The following is a 17145-nucleotide window of genomic DNA, read 5'->3' on the forward strand; positions in this document are numbered from 1 at the left end:
ATTCAATCCAAAAACCACCAAACATATGTTAAAACTCATGCAATTCCGAAGAATGCGGGATTCTTCTTTTAATCTTCATCTCACAAACTCGCGTATAGATATTTATTTAACATCATCTTCTATTTTATTCACGTATGGTTCAATTACCTGCCCATGTTTACAAGAAAAGATCAAACTAGAAACAAATTTATTTTCTTTTTTGAAAATTCTTTTGTAAACACTAGTTCTAATTCTATGTTGAGATTCATGATGAATGTAAATCATACTAGTTAACATACATCGTATCTCGATACCAATTCTACCTAAAATCGTAAGCTGAATCTTATGGTCGTCTTTCAATTTTTACCTCATAATCTTACACAAGAATATTCTTTTTTAACACCCAAGCCGAGGTATTCACCACAGGTAAGAGCTGCAACCCAATCCCTTGTTCACATCAAACTGGAATCAAAGTGGCAACATACTTGGGACTTGATGTTACAATGGGTCAACATAGCTACTTTCTAGGATGCCAAGGTAGGTCACAGACTCTATCTAGATTGATTCCCCAGTACAAGGTAGTCTCATTTATTGACTCAGCAAACACTTATCTGTATTGCCTTGACACTTCGCATCACTGAAAAATATGAGAAATTTGTGTTCACATAGTAAACAGTATCATGCAGTTGATAAGGCTATCACAATCAGCACGAAAACACTCATTTAGCAAGTATGAAGTGGAGTGCTCAAATTGTACCTGTGAATGGCCTCGTGAAGCAGCATCACATGATTCACCTCTAGCTTTCTCAAATCTCCAACTTTTGGGTTGTCAGGTGTGACCTTCCACCAATATCTGAGATCTCCACAATCTTCCTATTTTCTGCAAATCGTATATCATTTGTTTCAGAAAAGGCTGCCAAAAAGAAGCGGTTAATTTGCGTCAAAACTAATCAAGCAATACATCATCATCTGACAACGGAGCAACCGAGAGAGTATAACAAGTATAGCGTTACTTAGGCTTCATTCGCAATAATAAGTGAAAAAAGCTGCATCATGGAAATCGTGCCAATGTATCTCCAATTAGTCACATTGCTAGTTGTACTTGTAATAGCACTTACATATTTTCCCAAAATTATTTTAGTTACCTCAATTCACATAAGCAAATTCCACGAAATACTGAGATAAGTACGGGTTTCATTTCCGATAATAAGGAAAAAGAGTGACATCATGAAAACCAGAATCGATAAAAATGTGCATATCCATGCCACTATATCTCCCATTAGACATATTGCTAATTGTACTTGTACCAGCCTTTACGAGTAAGTACCCGGAAAAATCTTTACGTTATCTAAATTCACATATACAATTGCCTCAAGATACCAAGATAAAGATCATAGCATTCGGTCATATCATTTTAAATCGTCATCCAATAAATTTTTACACATTAAATATTAATGTGATGATGATGTAACTAATAGGTAGTGAACTACCTGTTTCATTTTCCCTGGATTGAGATTTAAAACCTTATCTTACAAATTTTTTGCAAGATATAAGTTAGCTTAATGGTAAACATCTTGTCTACTGTAACAGAGTTTTTAGATCAAATTTTATCTTTATCGTTTACCTTTGCTAAAAAAGAAAAAAAAGAAAAAGAAAGAAGAAGCAAGAAGCCTTACAGTTGACATGTGTATTGTCAGTCTTAATATTCTGCCTCATGATTAATCGACATTGGGAAAGAAAATGGTACCCACCATGCGAAGTTCATCTCAACTCACATAAAGGATACAATTAAAAATAGATATGGCTGCTGTTGCATCAAGTATGATGGGATAGAAATTATACCATGAAGTTGACATAGGGCCCCAAAAAACGACAAGCTCAGCATCACAAATTTGGCTGGTATTTGTCCACATGCCTCCCTCCTTTTGCAGCAAACGTCAATTCCCAATGTCAAGAACCTAGTGTTCCCGATAACTTATTCTACGCTTCAGCACAAGTCAGGAAGCGTGCACTGCACCACCAACAATAACAACAGTGATATTATACGTACAAATACGTCACCAATGTTGGATGAAAAACAACCTTTGGCATAGAAGAGGTCAGAGACTAGAGTCTACTGCAAAAAGCGAAGATAAAATGGCTCTTATGTTCATTGTGAACCACTATCAAATGTTATTATGTCAATCTTTAATTCAATACACCCACTGAAGCCATACTACAACATGGCTTCATTTGTGACCAAAATAATATGTGCAACACGTGCAAGAAGAGGGCAATAAATTTTAGTCAGTAATAAGAGAACCAACAAGTCCCAACTGATTTTTTACGAGCATTTTAGGAAGAGAGTTAACATCGCATTATCTAATGGGAAGGAGATATTAACACCTCATGCAATTAAAGTACTAAGGTTTTGACGGAGATATGTATCTGAAATATTTTGTGATAGTTGAAAATCTCTTAGATTAGAACTCATAAATGCAAGCGAAAGTAACTATACTTTCAGATGACTTACAGAAAAATTAGGAAATATAATAATATTAATGTAAATTGCTTGAAAATGAAGATAAAGTATTATTGAAAATCAAGCTCCTTCAACAATCTCACACTAATGCACATAGTATCTGAAAGAGCATGTAGTCCAACTGAAAACCAAGCTTCTCAAACACTCTAGCACTAATTGATATAGTATATGAAAGAGCATGTAGTCCAGCAGCAACTAAGAGCATAAATTTACATCAAACCAGGCCAATAAGGTGATTCATACAATTAATGTCACACTTCAATATGCCCAGAAATTACATAATATAGATCTACCAGCGAAAAGAGCATGTACAACACAAAAATAGTATTTCCAATCATAATAGAACGACTGAGGAAAATCATTAGTTGCACAATAAAGACTTCCAACTGGTTATTTAGTCACACAAGTTTTTCCGTAAGGAGACTACATTAACACTTCTTCCTTAGCTTTCTCAACTTGATAAAGTCCAGATGGCAATCAAAAATAAAAGCAAGCATCATATGATTAAATGACAAAAGCAATTGATCCTAATAATTTACATCAATAGCTTATTTAAAGGTACAAATTATAACTTGAACAACTTTTTTGGCTAAACAACTTGATTGTCTAATTAAAAACCTAGAAGACATGAGAAGGTGATTCTCCATCCAAGGTATCTGTTTTCTCAAAGATTGATAGCTCTTTCAGAATCACCATACAAACACAGAGCTCAAGATAGTGTTGAAGGATCCAAACTACAGTGACTAAATTGTGGGCATCATCATAATCCTATTTCTCTTCGAATCCCCCACTTTCTACTCGGTACAAAGATATTACTCACATTTATAATGAGAAAAGAGAGAAGCTACTTTTTTCCGATGATGCTAACATTCGGACGCTCGTTTCAAGGGTGCTGGAAGGCAGATCCATGTTGCCCGAAGACTCTCGAGATTCCTACTCTGAAAGACCAGACAACTATGGATTGACTACATATCTACCAACCGACGATCAAAGATCATTACTAACACCGACTCGACCATTAGCATCGACCAAGACTATAAAAGTCGATTAATGAATCTGTACCTTGACAGACTCACCGGCTGCGCCCCTGCGTCGAGCATGTCCGGCTTCGGTTCCGGATCTGTTGATTAATGGACAATAAATGCAAGCAGAAGGCGATTAATGTACCACTAGAAAGGAGATTAAAAGAGATAATTGGACTGGATTTGCGTCGATTTCACAATAATTTCTAACCTTTATCTCCTTGACGATCTCTGTCGCTCGAGATGGCCGCAGCGGAAGCGTCGTCTGCAGTCGCTTTGAAGCCCGTCTCTTTGGTTCTGTGCGTTTATATACGAAGCCCCACAGCAAAGGAAAGTCCCCAAAACACCCCTATTTGTTACGTAATTATTATCTATTGGTCAAGACATTATTTGCGAAAAAGCCCCCATGGTTTTATACGTTTTAAGCTGTACATCAGGCAACGGTGTTGGTGATACAAATGTTGCGAAATAATCCCTATAATTAATATGCTTTAATCACCATAATTTATAATGGTGTACATTTCTTTCGTTCATATCTTCTTTGCACCATGTTTATAGAAATATATTAATGATTCACTAATTGCATTGAGATAATTGTCACCCACGATTAAGAGAGTCATGGTCTATAAATTGGTTCGAGTCTATTAGTATTTGCTAGCAATAGCATAATAAAGATAAATAATTCAGATTAATTAATATATTATTACATAAATAATGAATCTCAATCCATAGTCATTTAATATAATAAAAAAATATTTTTAAAAATATAATTAATATAAACTAATACGAAATTTAACTTAGATCCACTATAACATAATATAAAAGAATATATAATCAATTATATTTAGTGAATATACGATCATAGTATTAAATGTTATTGAAACAACTTGAGATACGAGGGTTACAAAATTTACTGCATTGAACCTTAACCAGCAGATATCAGACGATGGCGTTGGGTACAATAAGTTTGAATAGCTTGTAAGACCGACCTGAATAAATTCCAAACTAGCGACAATGGGTGTCATGTCGTGCGAGATTGTAAGGGGCAAATAATTCCACGGCCCAATAATGTTGAGCTCGGGAATGTGAATAATGGCTGGCTCGAATTCAAAATCCTAAAGGACGGGCCGATGATCAAATGGTTGCACCCATCTCAAAGCGTGATGGAAAATAGACCTCTTTCCGGCTCCATTTCCTTTCCGGGTAGCAGCGCTCCCCCCTCTTCGTCAAGCGGTTTATAACCATTCCCTCTCTCGCTCTCTCTCTCTCTCTCGGATTCGACGATCAAAGAAGAAGAAGAAGAAGAAGCTGCCGGTTGGGGGTCACGCGGACGCCACCTCCCTCCCAAGAACCGATTTCCGTGTTTCGCCGCCCCAAGGTCTCAGATCTTTGGTCCTCTCTCTCTCTCTCTCTCTCTCTCTCTCTCTCTCTCTCTCTCCCGCGATCTGGGGTTTGAATTCGAGTTCAAGATCCGGGTCCGCGTCCCGCTCGGGGTTTCTTCTGGATCCCGCAGCGGAATCTGCGAGCCCCGCGGTCGAGGGTCGGTTCTTGATCAATCGCCGTCGGCATCCGGATCTCTCTTGCGATGGAGGCCATGGAGGACCTGAGCCAGCTAGCCGAGTCCATGATGCAAGCCGCCGCCCTCCTCGCGGACGAGGACGTCGACGAGGGATCGGCCAAACGGCGGACTTCCACCTTTCTTAACGTCGTTGCTCTTGGCAATGTCGTAAGTCCTCTTTAACCCTAAGCCTCTCTGTTACATGATTGGTTGATTGTCCCGAGAACGTGGATGAAGGTTTTCTTGATTCGACAGACCTGTGGAAATTCTTTTTTCAAGATTCATGTGGTTTGTGTTTATGCCTCGTTTCTTTACCTGTTCCTTTTGTCTATCCGGGAAACGTGATTTCAGGGTGCTGGTAAATCGGCGGTGTTGAACAGTTTGATCGGACATCCCGTCCTGGTACGGTGAATTTGTTGGAAGTTGGAACTACCTTTCTCCTTTGACTTATGTTTCATCTTTTATCCGCATCTTCTTCTCGATTTAATGAGCTTTTAATTGCTTGCTGCAGCCGACTGGAGAGAATGGTGCTACTCGGGCTCCTATCAGCATTGATCTGCAAAGAGATGGCTCTCTGAGCAATAAATTGATCATTTTGCAAGTCGACGATAAATCCCAACAGGTTTCTGCGAGTAAGAACTTCTAGAATGAAATTAGGGTCAAGTATAACCTATTTTGCTTGACACGTGGATTTCATGGATTCAAGAAGCTCCTATGTACTTTTTAGATGCTGGGTGCTAATTAGTCTTTCAACATTTTTTTTTTGTGTTTGTTCAAGGTGCTCTCAGGCACTCTCTTCAGGACAGGCTAAGCAAGGGCACAGGAAAGAGCCATGCAGATGAGATCTATATGAAACTTCGGACCAGTACAGGTTTAACAATATCTTTAACTTTTTCTATTATTTTTTTCATCATAACAATATCTATAACTTTTCTACTTTCGTAGGGTTGCCGAAGCATTGTTGCTTTTTGCCATTCTATCCTACTTATACTTCAAAATATTGATTTCTTGGGACCTAAATACTTTGTACACCACTTCATGCTACCAAATTGTTTATGTATCTTACGTTGATCGTGTGATAGTTGAACCATGTATACTCATTACGTGATACCTTATTTTCCACTTCCACTGAAAATAACGAAAGTGGGTGGGAAAATAACGAAAGTGGGCGGACTTTCAGTCTATATATAATTTAGCTATTCTAGTCTTGCTCTATATTGATGATCATTTGCAAGAAGTTGATGGTCTGTTTATTTCTTCTTCGGTTAATGCATATGTTTCAGCCTTTCAAGATGCTGGAAGCAGCCAATCATGCACTCACATAGTAGTACAACTCCCACTATTTCTTGTGTTGTTTGCATATGGTGTAATTTGTCCTATGCTAGATTTTCCTGTTATTAACATACAATAATGTAATTTGCGATATATCTTGAACATGCATAATCAACATTGCAGCGTTGTACTTTTCTTTTGCTTCAAATGGACTCTTTTTCATGTAATTGGCAGGATTTTGACACATTAGTTGGACATATATGATATTGACTTTTCATACTTAAAGGAACTAATGACAGAAGTTTTTTGACAGAATTTAATTGGCACAATGTTTAATGTCTTGAAATTATAAAGAAACTTTGAGCAGAAATGCAGCTGGAGTTAAGGTTAGGAGTGGAACTGAGGAGTAACTTATGTTCCATGAAATTATGATTATTGATGAAAAAGGGGTTCCTGCTAAATATGGTTTACCTTAGACTGCCCTATGATCATTTTCACTACTTTGTCAATGAAACAGTTTTCATAGAAAAAATATACTGTGTAAAATACTGGGACAATTTCTAATTACTATGCTAGCATAATCCAGGTTGTGTTTCTTGTATGACTAAGATTACGTAGCAAACTTTCAGTTGTAGACGTTGCTTCTCTGGGGAATTTCTGTTGTGTTTAATTTCTTGTGAAATGATTGTTGTCCTTGGTATACACTGACCCCTGTAGGTGGTTCTGCAATGAGCATAAGGTATACTCACAGCTGACATGTTTTTTGTTATACCAGCTCCTTCTTTGAAGCTGATTGATCTACCAGGATTAGACCAAAGGTCCATGGATGATTCTAGGGTAAGTTGCTATTTACAATTATATGATTTCAGCGATACATATTCTTTGGCAATGGTTATTTTTCCTTTAATGCTTTGGGGAGATGGGGGTGGTGATGCATCTTGTTTCAGGTCAGTGACTATGGGGCACATAATGATGCTATATTGCTAGTAATAGTGCCAGCTGCTCAGGCACCAGATATTTCTTCTTCTCGAGCTCTTAGACTGGCTAAGGAATTTGATGCAGAAGGTTTGTATTGCTTACTCAGTTGCTTTATTTTATTTTTTATGACATCAAAATAGAGCATGAACTTGTACGCAAAGTGCAATAATAGGATATTTATTATGTTAGTCTCCTTCCTGTTATAGAACTTTGACCAACGTCTCATGTGCTTCTGTTTCTTGTAGGGACTAGAACAATTGGTGTTATTAGCAAGATTGATCAAGCTGCTGGAGACCAGAAAAGTCTTGCAGCAGTTCAAGCTCTTCTTCTGAATCAGGGGCCACGGAGTGCTGCTGATATTCCATGGATTGCTCTGATTGGGCAATCTGTTTCTATTGCCTCGGCACAATCTGGATCAGTTGGATCTGAAAGTTCACTTGAAACTGCTTGGAGAGCTGAGACTGAAAGTCTAAAAACGATACTTACTGGAGCTCCACAAAATAAGCTTGGCAGAGTAGCATTAGTTGATGCCCTTGCCAAGCAAATACGTAAAAGAATGAAGCTCAGGTTGCCAAATCTTCTCTCAGGGTAATTCTCTATGTCATATACTGTTACATGCTTTTAGTTACAAAACTGTTATTATATACGCTAGTACAGATGTCTTTTTTGGTTAGCAACTTTTTATTTTGGGTATACTATGGAAGTTGGGAACTAATGTAAAAGTTTCATGTCATTTTTTCTTTCTTATAATCTCTATTAAGCATGTTTTTCACTTGTATGTGGTTTGTTCATTGAAAACAGCAGCCGGTTAGATAGTCAAATATATTCTATAATTAATTCTTTGAGACCTCTCAACCAAACTTCTTTGTTGAAATTAATGTGAAATGAGTATCAATGTTGTTTTTTTATGGTGGTGCTAATATTCCCATGAATGCTTATCGCTACATGGCCAGAGCATCCTAGGAACTGTAATCGGTAGTTTTTTGATGCAAGAGATATGAACTGCTGCGGATATTAAGCGACTGAAATTTTTATTAGCAGATGAAAAAAAGGTATATTGTTCACCACATATCTTATTTGTGAGGCATTGGCTTCTTTTAGAGGATATTGCAACTGCTACATCCCCTCGTGGATTGACTAAGAAAATAAAAAACCATCTCCTTAAATGGCATATTCTCAATTTGTATTTGTCAAGCTAAGCTTTGAGATATGTCTTTCTTGTTTGTCTTTTCAATAATTGCATGTGAGCAGTTCTGTATTAATGAGAGATTGTGCAGATTTATTATTCTTGTCAAAATATGTATTTGCTGGATTTTTCTTGCTGAGGTCAATAGGGTTGCTGTTGATGTTCTTAACTGATTAATCTACTTAATCCTTGCAGATTACAAGGTAAGTCCCAGATTGTTCAGGATGAGTTGTTTAGGCTTGGTGAACAAATGGTGCAGAGTGCAGAAGGTACCAGGGCTATTGCCTTGGAGCTTTGTCGAGAATTTGAGGATAAGTTTCTGCAGCACATTGCCACTGGCGAGGTCAGTGGTTGGCATTTTTGTTTGTAGTTTGGGTTTTATCATTCTTTGTTCAGACAGCTGTAGTTCTGCTCCTAATAGTATTTGTTTTCATCATAAGGAACTATTTTTCTGACATGTAAATTTTCATTGTCATTTATTATGTACTGGAATTTTCTTGGTGGTGCATGGTCACTGGTCTATCTCCAGGTTCTTGTACGATCTCTATATCAATTCAAATTGGTTCTTTGCTCCTTCATCTAAATTGGTGCCACCTGATCTTCATATGGACCAGTATATTTGAAGAATGAAATTGCTGAGTGCCATCTCATGATGTCAGAACCCAATGTGCCTTGTCAATGCCTAGGCTAAATGAAATGCCTTTATGTCTCTTCTTGCCTGATGACATAGAAGTAAGGATTAAAATTTCGTACCATATCGGAGTTTCGAGATTTGTTCGGTATGATACAATACTGTATACCGAGTGGTATATTTCGGTATACCACTCGGTATATATATATATACATACATTAACTTTGTTGCTTTCATTGTCTGACGTCTTTGAGGACTTAATATCAGCTGAAGTTTGCAGAGTTGCAAGGACCTAGACCTGGTTACATGATTATGAAAACAAAAAAGGGGCTACCTATTCCATGAGGCTCCTACTAATCTGTGGTCTACTCTTGTAATCAGATGCTGTTTTTGACTTTTTGTAAACTCAACTTTGGACATCCAGGTCACGAAGGAGGGAGAGCAGGAGTGCCTTCATACAAATAGTCATGATCCAAGCTGGCACAATAACCCACTTACTTTATGAAGTGGGCCTTGACTACATAATAATTAAGTCACAGTAACCTCAACTTTGGTCATCCAGGTCACTGAGGGAGAGCAGGAGTGCCTTCATACAAATAGTCATGATCCAATCTGGCACAACAACCCAATTACTTTATGAAGTGGGCCTTGACTACATAGCATTAAGTCACAACTGATAGGTTACACAATCTGCAAAATATTGTCTGTTTCTTACAGCATGTTATGTACCTGAGCTTGCCTTTCAGATGGGATAAAGGAAAACAAAAGAAGCTGCACAAACCCATTTTTGTTGTTTAAATGCATTTGATTCAACCTACTAGCAATTAGCATCTTTTTGTGTTTGATAGGTTATTCCTTTCTTATATTTTTGATGGTTTATCTAAGATAAATCTGCTTCAAATGCTTTCATTTCCTTCTCACAATAACCCAATTACTTTATGAAGTGGGCCTTGACTCCATAGTCTTTAAGTCACAACTGATAGGTTACACAACCTGCAAGATATTATCTATTTCTTACAGCATGTTATGTACCTGAGCTTGCCTTTCAGATGGGATAAAGAAAAACACAAGAAGCTGCACAAACCTATTTTTGTTGTTTAAATGCATTAGATTCAACCTACTAGAAATTACCATCTTTTTGTGTTTGGTAAGTTACTTCATTCTCATATTTTTGATGGTTTATACTTTATAGTAAGATAAATCTGCTTCAAATGCTTTCATTTTCTTCTCATTCTGAAGAGGTTTTTGATACTACTCCAAAAAAATGAAAAAATATGCAATTTATACTTTATAAGGTCATTGAGTAATATCATCTATTTGTTACATAGCAAGTTGTGCATTTCATTTACAGGGTGCAGGTTGGAAAGTTGTTGCAACATTTGAAGGAACTTTTCCTAACAGAATAAAGCAGCTTCCATTGGACAGACATTTTGATATCAACAATGTCAAAAGGGTAAGTTATACCTTTATGTTACATTTGATAAGATTTTGCTACATTTATACATGTTTAAATGTGCTGCATGATCTTATTGTGCCTTACAGATTGTGTTGGAGGCTGATGGTTATCAGCCATATTTGATATCTCCAGAGAAAGGTTTGAGATCTTTAATAAAAGGAGTATTGGAACTTGCAAAAGAACCATCACGACTTTGCGTGGATGAGGTAAGCAAGCCACACTATTTGGATAGCTTTTGTAATTGGATTGGCATTTATTTTAACATGTCAAATCTCCTCATGCTATGACCAGTTTTTCTTGCCTCTTTTTTCTATAGAATTTTATGCAAGTTTATTTGGATTCTAAATTTTAATAAACAGTAACTCGTGCATGTACATAAGTTTTGTTTTTCATCATATGCTTTTACCTTTATTAAAGTTCTTCTGATCACAAGCTACAGCTTTGACCTACTCTAGTTACTCTAGGTCATCATAAGTTTGGAAGCTTGAAGAGTTAACCTATTTATGACTTAAGGCTCCTATTTATTTTCATGTTCTTTCAAGTTTATTTGTGGATTTATCTGGGTTGTCTTTCTTTAAAGGTTGCCAACTATGTAATAATTTATTGTCAGATTTATCAGGGACTACCTTCAAATTTTTTACATGGAGAGAATGTGTGATTCACTGATTTGTAATAGAGCAGTCCTTTCATTGACATTGATCTATGTTTGACATGCACTCATGTAGTTGTCATGATAGGTAACTATAGTCTATATTTCATCGTAACAAATTGTAGCAATTTACTGTGTTATGTTGTTTTGAAATGGTTATCAAATAGGTGCATCGTGTTCTGTTAGATATAGTTTCTACTTCAGCGAATGCTACGCCAGGACTTGGCCGATATCCTCCATTTAAGAGAGAGGTAAAATTGGTATTAGCGTTATTTTATTTGTTAATTTGTTCATGAAAATGATTCACATTAACTTTTTATTGTTTGTTTTTCTTTCCTTGGAAAAGGTGGTTGCAATTGCATCTACTGCATTAGAGAACTTTAGAAATGAAGCCAAAAAGATGGTTGTTGCATTAGTTGACATGGAGCGCGCTTTTGTTCCCCCTCAACATTTCATCCGTCTTGTCCAGCGGAGGTTTGTCTGTTTCTTATGTTGTATTCGTTTCTGATATTTGGTGAAAACAAAGAACAAAATAGTAGAACATCTTCACTTGGATGCAACAGTTTTGCATCTCAAGTTCACTATTTAGCTCATTTTTTAACTTGAATTGCTTAAATTTTGGCTTATAGCTTTGCTGTTAGCATATGCTTAATTTGGCATGTGCTATCTTTTATTGAGATGATTTTTGTGTGAGAGAGGTTGGCTTTTTCTTTGGGGGGGGGGGGGTGGGGGGGGGTGTTGGGGTTGTGTTGGGGTGAAGGATTTTATGCTCTCTGGATCAGGTCCTGAAGCTTCGTATATATATCATGTTTTTATTCTTCAGAGCTAACAATTTTGCAGAAATCTGCCTGTTTTTACTCTTTGAAACATATTCTCATTTGTCATCATGTGAGATGTTTCTTAATACATACACACACACACATATGTATATATATATATGTGTGTGTATATATATATATATATATATATATATATATATATATATATATATATATATATATATATATATATATATATATGTATATATGTATGTATATGTGTGTGTATGTGTATGTATACGTGTGTATATACATATATATGTATATATGTATGTGTGTGTATATATATATATATATGTATGTATATGTGTATGTATATATGTATGTGTGTATATATGTATATGTGTGTGTGTGTGTGTATGTAACTGTGTGTGTGTGTGTATATATAACTGTGCAGTTTTCTAATACAAAACACTTCTTTACCAGAATGGACAGACAGCGTAGGGAGGAGGAACTGAAGAATCGATCATCAAAGAAAGCAAATGAAGCAGAGCAAGCTATATTGAATAGAGTTAATTGCTGAACTTTTTATTGATTAGTCCATATTGAACATTTTGCATCTCAAATGTTTTGTTATTTAAATAGTGTTGGTCTGTAATTATTTTCAATCTTACATGTCTTTTTCTATCATATTATATACACTAGGCATCAAGTCCTCAACCAGGGGATCAAGGTGGTAGCTTGAAATCGATGAAGGAAAAATCAAATCAACCAGAAAAAGAAACCAAAGAAGGCTCGGCTTTGCAGGTTGCTGGACCTTCTGGAGAAATAACAGCAGGTTAATAGAATATCCCGGATGTTCTTGCATGATCTGGACAAAGATTATGCAGTTTATTTGCACACTACATAACATGCATTCCTTCTAAACAGCATAAATTATGAGGGTCATGAAATTGCCTTTTATGATAGATGCAACCTTACATGTAGTTCACCTGGTTGGCCAAAATGTATGATAGACATGACCTCATATGTGGTTCAGCTGCTTGGCCAAAAGGTGGAAGAAGTAGCTGAAAAAATCTTATAAGAACATTGGATTATTAGTTAAGTAGTCCATCCTTTGTTTAATAAGGATAATACAGAACTTATTGCAAATACTGAAGGAAAAAACGAAAATAAATGAGCATTTGAATGGTTTGTCTCCCCAGTTAATTTCCTAATGAAATATATTATGTAGTTTCAATGATGAGTTGTTTCTGTAAGCATTTCATTATGTCGACCATCTAGTTCCAGGTCATGTACAAACTGTTTCTTTTGTGTGTTGTCATGCTGAAATTTTCTATGGAATCATTAGGGATTGGTCTTTGTCTTTAGGATTCTTACTGAAGAAAAGTGCAAAGACAAATGGCTGGAGCAGGCGATGGTTTGTCCTCAATGAGAAAAGTGGAAAGGTTACACCTCTTGACTTTCTTGCTACAGATTTTGCTATTTGCTTGATATATTTGCAACATTTTCTCATAATTATGTTCTGATTGGATCATCACTTTCTATTTCAGCTTGGATACACTAAAAAGCAGGAGGAGAGGCACTTCCGTGGTGTCATTACCTTGGAGGTACCAAAAGTTTTCTTTTTCTTTCTTTGTTACATCTTAAATTACAAAAGCAAGATTGTCAGTTTCTTTAAAATTTCATTTAATAGCATGGTGCTGCTGATAAAAATAATCTTGGCTCATGTCCTGTATTAATTTACGTGTAACTACATGCAGAGAAAAAATTTTGCATGACATCATTGTTTACAAGAACTTGAAACCAGTTAGTCTACTGTGTGAGATCTTGTTGTTTATACAATTACAGATTGCAGTTGACATAAGAAATTTGATTTTGTACAATGATTTTTCCTGATAGTATGTAATAACTAAAATATCCAACCGATTAGTCCATAGTTATCTAAAAAGAAAAAGAAAAGTTTGGTGGTGGATTCCTAAGTATATTTAGAGATAAAGAAATTTAATGAATTGTACATGCTTACAGCCATAGTTGAATTGTTGAATTCCCCAAATTGATGAGAACTGCAGAGTCCTAGGTCAACCAATCATCTTATATATATACAGAAAGTGCCTGAATTTGCCAGGCAAGGATCATAAAATGACAAAGTTCTTTATTTGGAAAAAGGTTTATTGTGCAAAGTATGCATCTTGGAGTTATCATACAAGTGTCAATTGGGTAACAGAAGGCATATGTATAAAATATTCAGTTTTTATATTCACATAATATTGGTTACTTGAAATCTCTCTTGCACAAGTTATTTGTGTTCTGAATGAAAAATATTCGATTTAGATGTTCGACTGCAATCAGTCAATTAGTGAGCGCATCAATCATGGACAAGACTTTTTGGTTTTTCAAATAGGTGCATTTTTGCTACTAGCTTGTTGCTGATAAACATGCATATAGTTTCATGCTAGATACACGTAGGGAATCATGTTAGATTATGCTTACAATTTAAGCTTTATACTTCCCAACTACTCTGGTACATCTTCTATTAATTTCCAAGTACTCTCTTCTTGCTAACGAGCACAATATATCCTCTGCAGGAATGTAACCTTGAAGAAGTTTCAGATGAGGATGACCCTCCTAAAAGTTCCAAGGACTCTAAAAAAGCAAAGGGACCAGAGAAAGGCCCAAGTCTTATCTTTAAGTTAACCAGCAAGGTCGCATACAAAACTGTTTTAAAAGGTGACTTTCTTATGCGTACAACAGCAACAACAATAAGTTGTAGTGTCCCAACTGTTTGGGACATATTTAACAGTATGATTTTTGGCTAAATATTGTTATACTTTTTTGTTACTGCTATTAATTCATGATTTTCTTGAGCTTGCAGCTCACAGTGCAGTAGTGTTAAAGGCTGAGAACATGGCTGACAAAGTTGAATGGATGAATAAGATTCGAAATATAACTGGACCTTCTAAGGGTGTGCCTGATTCTGTAGTTACTCCCACAATTAGACAAAGCCGTTCAGATGGTTCACTAGTAAGTCTGTCCTAATATGATTGAATACCTTCTTTTGTAATTAGGGAGAGGAACAATATCTACTGAGAATCTAGACACCATGCAAACTAACCGTGTTTTCACTTTTACCTGGAAATTGAGTTCTGCTATCAATTCTGATGGTCAAAGCGGTTTCATTTTCAAGGGTCTAAACCATGCAGTTTGCACAACACCTCTGCCAACCATATTAGCTTTTGGACTAATTGTTGCATGCTGGATAAAGCACTTATAGTGCTTAAACATTGAAGATATGCCTATACCTGATTTAGCACTTAGTGCTTTTCTAATACTCTCAGTACCATGTCAAGATTTACAACTCAAACTAACATGCAAATAATTTCAGGACACCATGGCTAGAAGGCCAGCTGATCCAGAAGAAGAACTTCGATGGATGTCTCAAGAAGTTCGGGGTTATGTGGAGGCTGTCTTGAACAGCCTTGCGGCAAATGTTCCAAAGGTAAAATATTGCTCGTTGGCCTGTATCTGCCTACTTTGCATATTATTAGCTTGTTTTATCTCTTTTTTGATTGAGCAGGCAGTTGTGCTTTGTCAAGTTGAGAAAGCTAAGGAAGACATGTTGAATCAGCTATACAGCTCTGTAAGGTTGGCTGCCATTCGTTTAGTTTGTGACTGGAAAAATTTTGTAAACAAATGAGAACAAAAGAACAAGCCATCTATCATTACTTCAATCTTAAAGAACTCCTAAGCAGTAGATCATTGTTATTTGCTTTTGATACTATTTTGTAACGGAAAAACTAATCATTCTCAATCAGGTTGCTGGCTGATCGCAATTGCAGTCTTTTATAACCAAATTGTTTTCTTTCATAGTGCTCAAAGTACAGCGAGGATTGAAGAACTACTCCAGGAAGATCAAAATGTGAAGCGTAGACGAGAACGGATCCAAAGGCAGTCATCCATTCTTTCAAAACTTACACGGCAGCTAAGCATCCATGACAACCAAGCAGCAGCAGCTAGCTGGTCTGATGGTAGTTCAGTGACAGGTAACTTTTATGGTTTCTGTTGCCAGTTGCATGAGTTACTCCCCAAGTTAATCTTTTAAGTGCTCAACAGGTAAGTAGTTGCACGTCCCAGGTTATTCTCATTGTGAATTTAATTTACATTTGCAACAAGTAATTAATGGATTACACCAGTCCAAAAGTTTAGCACAAAACGACGATAGCTTGAGAATATTGCCTAGTGTAAAGGTGCTGTGACTATATGAACTGCAGAAAGCAGCCCGAGGGCGAATGTGTCATCAGGTGATGATTGGAGATCGGCATTTGATGCTGCAGCAAACGGATCAGTTAACGGTGCATACACTAAGCCATCTAGGTCCAGCAGCAGCGGCCGTCACCACAGCAACCCAACCCAGAATGGTGACGAAGGTTCAGGTGCGAACTCTGGTAGTCGTCGGACGCCTAACAGGTTGCCACCTGCTCCACCTCAAGGCAGTTCATCCACGTATAGATACTAAGTTGCCGTGAGGGTCTGTTGAGCATTAGATATTCTTGATGGATGCAAATTATCTGTGCTTTGGCATTTTTTTTTAGTTGATTCGAGCCACAGAAGAGCCAAAATGACCTATATAGTGTTTACCACCCGAACGCTGGAAAGTTGTATTCCATATACGGAGGTTCATATGTATTTATATCTGGGAAATACAAAAAGATACGCAGGGGTATCTACCCAGTGCGATAGTGATGTATGTTGGTATTATGATCGCTGTAGGCTTTTGTTCCATCGTTATTTTAATTTGACAGGTCTTTTTTAACGTGCTGTGGCTCTTTCCCCATTAGCTGCATCCATCCATCGTACATCATGGCAAGTCTTGACCTCAGCTGTAGTATTTTGTAAGCCAAAGTAGCAATTCATTATGGGTATAAAACTGAAACAGAGCGAAATGCACCGTAGGATCAGATTGTCTGCAAAATATATATATATATATATATATATATATATATATATATATATAATGTAGGTGAACTGTCCGGATCTTAAATAGCAGATATCGGAGTAATATAATGTAAACTGCAGGCTCGGAGTATTATAACGCAAGGCTATATTGTTGGTGCTATACCAGCGTTAGATGAACC

General features: G+C 36.7%; 1 protein-coding gene and 1 long non-coding RNA gene across 2 annotated transcripts; one reads left to right on the forward strand and one right to left on the reverse strand.

Moving 5' to 3' along the window:
- Positions 1-1716: 1716 nt before the first annotated feature.
- LOC135680463 (uncharacterized) lies at positions 1717-3790 on the reverse strand. Its single transcript, XR_010515452.1, has 3 exons — positions 3734-3790; positions 3563-3620; positions 1717-1990 (listed from the first exon to the last, which is right to left on the reverse strand). It is a non-coding gene; the product is annotated as an uncharacterized LOC135680463 (long non-coding RNA).
- A 920-nt stretch (positions 3791-4710) lies between these two features.
- Positions 4711-16823, forward strand: LOC135657521 (dynamin-2B-like). Its single transcript, XM_065175974.1, has 22 exons — positions 4711-5248; positions 5432-5482; positions 5592-5712; positions 5859-5951; positions 7128-7189; positions 7300-7417; positions 7576-7918; positions 8712-8859; positions 10499-10600; positions 10690-10809; positions 11420-11503; positions 11599-11726; positions 12497-12581; positions 12716-12848; positions 13382-13458; positions 13564-13620; positions 14599-14740; positions 14886-15034; positions 15396-15509; positions 15588-15655; positions 15881-16053; positions 16282-16823. Exons 1-22 carry the CDS (start codon positions 5108-5110, stop codon positions 16524-16526), a joined length of 2754 nt encoding a protein of 917 aa, XP_065032046.1. The 5' UTR covers positions 4711-5107; the 3' UTR covers positions 16527-16823.
- Positions 16824-17145: the final 322 nt, after the last annotated feature.

The sequence above is a fragment of the Musa acuminata genome, chromosome BXJ1-1 (assembly GCF_036884655.1).
Source record: "Musa acuminata AAA Group cultivar baxijiao chromosome BXJ1-1, Cavendish_Baxijiao_AAA, whole genome shotgun sequence".
Lineage (NCBI taxonomy): Eukaryota > Viridiplantae > Streptophyta > Magnoliopsida > Zingiberales > Musaceae > Musa > Musa acuminata.

Coding starts and splice junctions, on each gene's coding strand:
- LOC135657521 (XM_065175974.1), top strand. CDS start 5,108: ATGGAGGCCATGGAGGACCTGAGCCAGCTAGCCGAGTCCATGATGCAA. Junction 10,601..10,689: donor ATATCAACAATGTCAAAAGG/GTAAGTTATACC, acceptor TGTGCCTTACAG/ATTGTGTTGGAGGCTGATGG. Junction 11,504..11,598: donor ATCCTCCATTTAAGAGAGAG/GTAAAATTGGTA, acceptor TCCTTGGAAAAG/GTGGTTGCAATTGCATCTAC.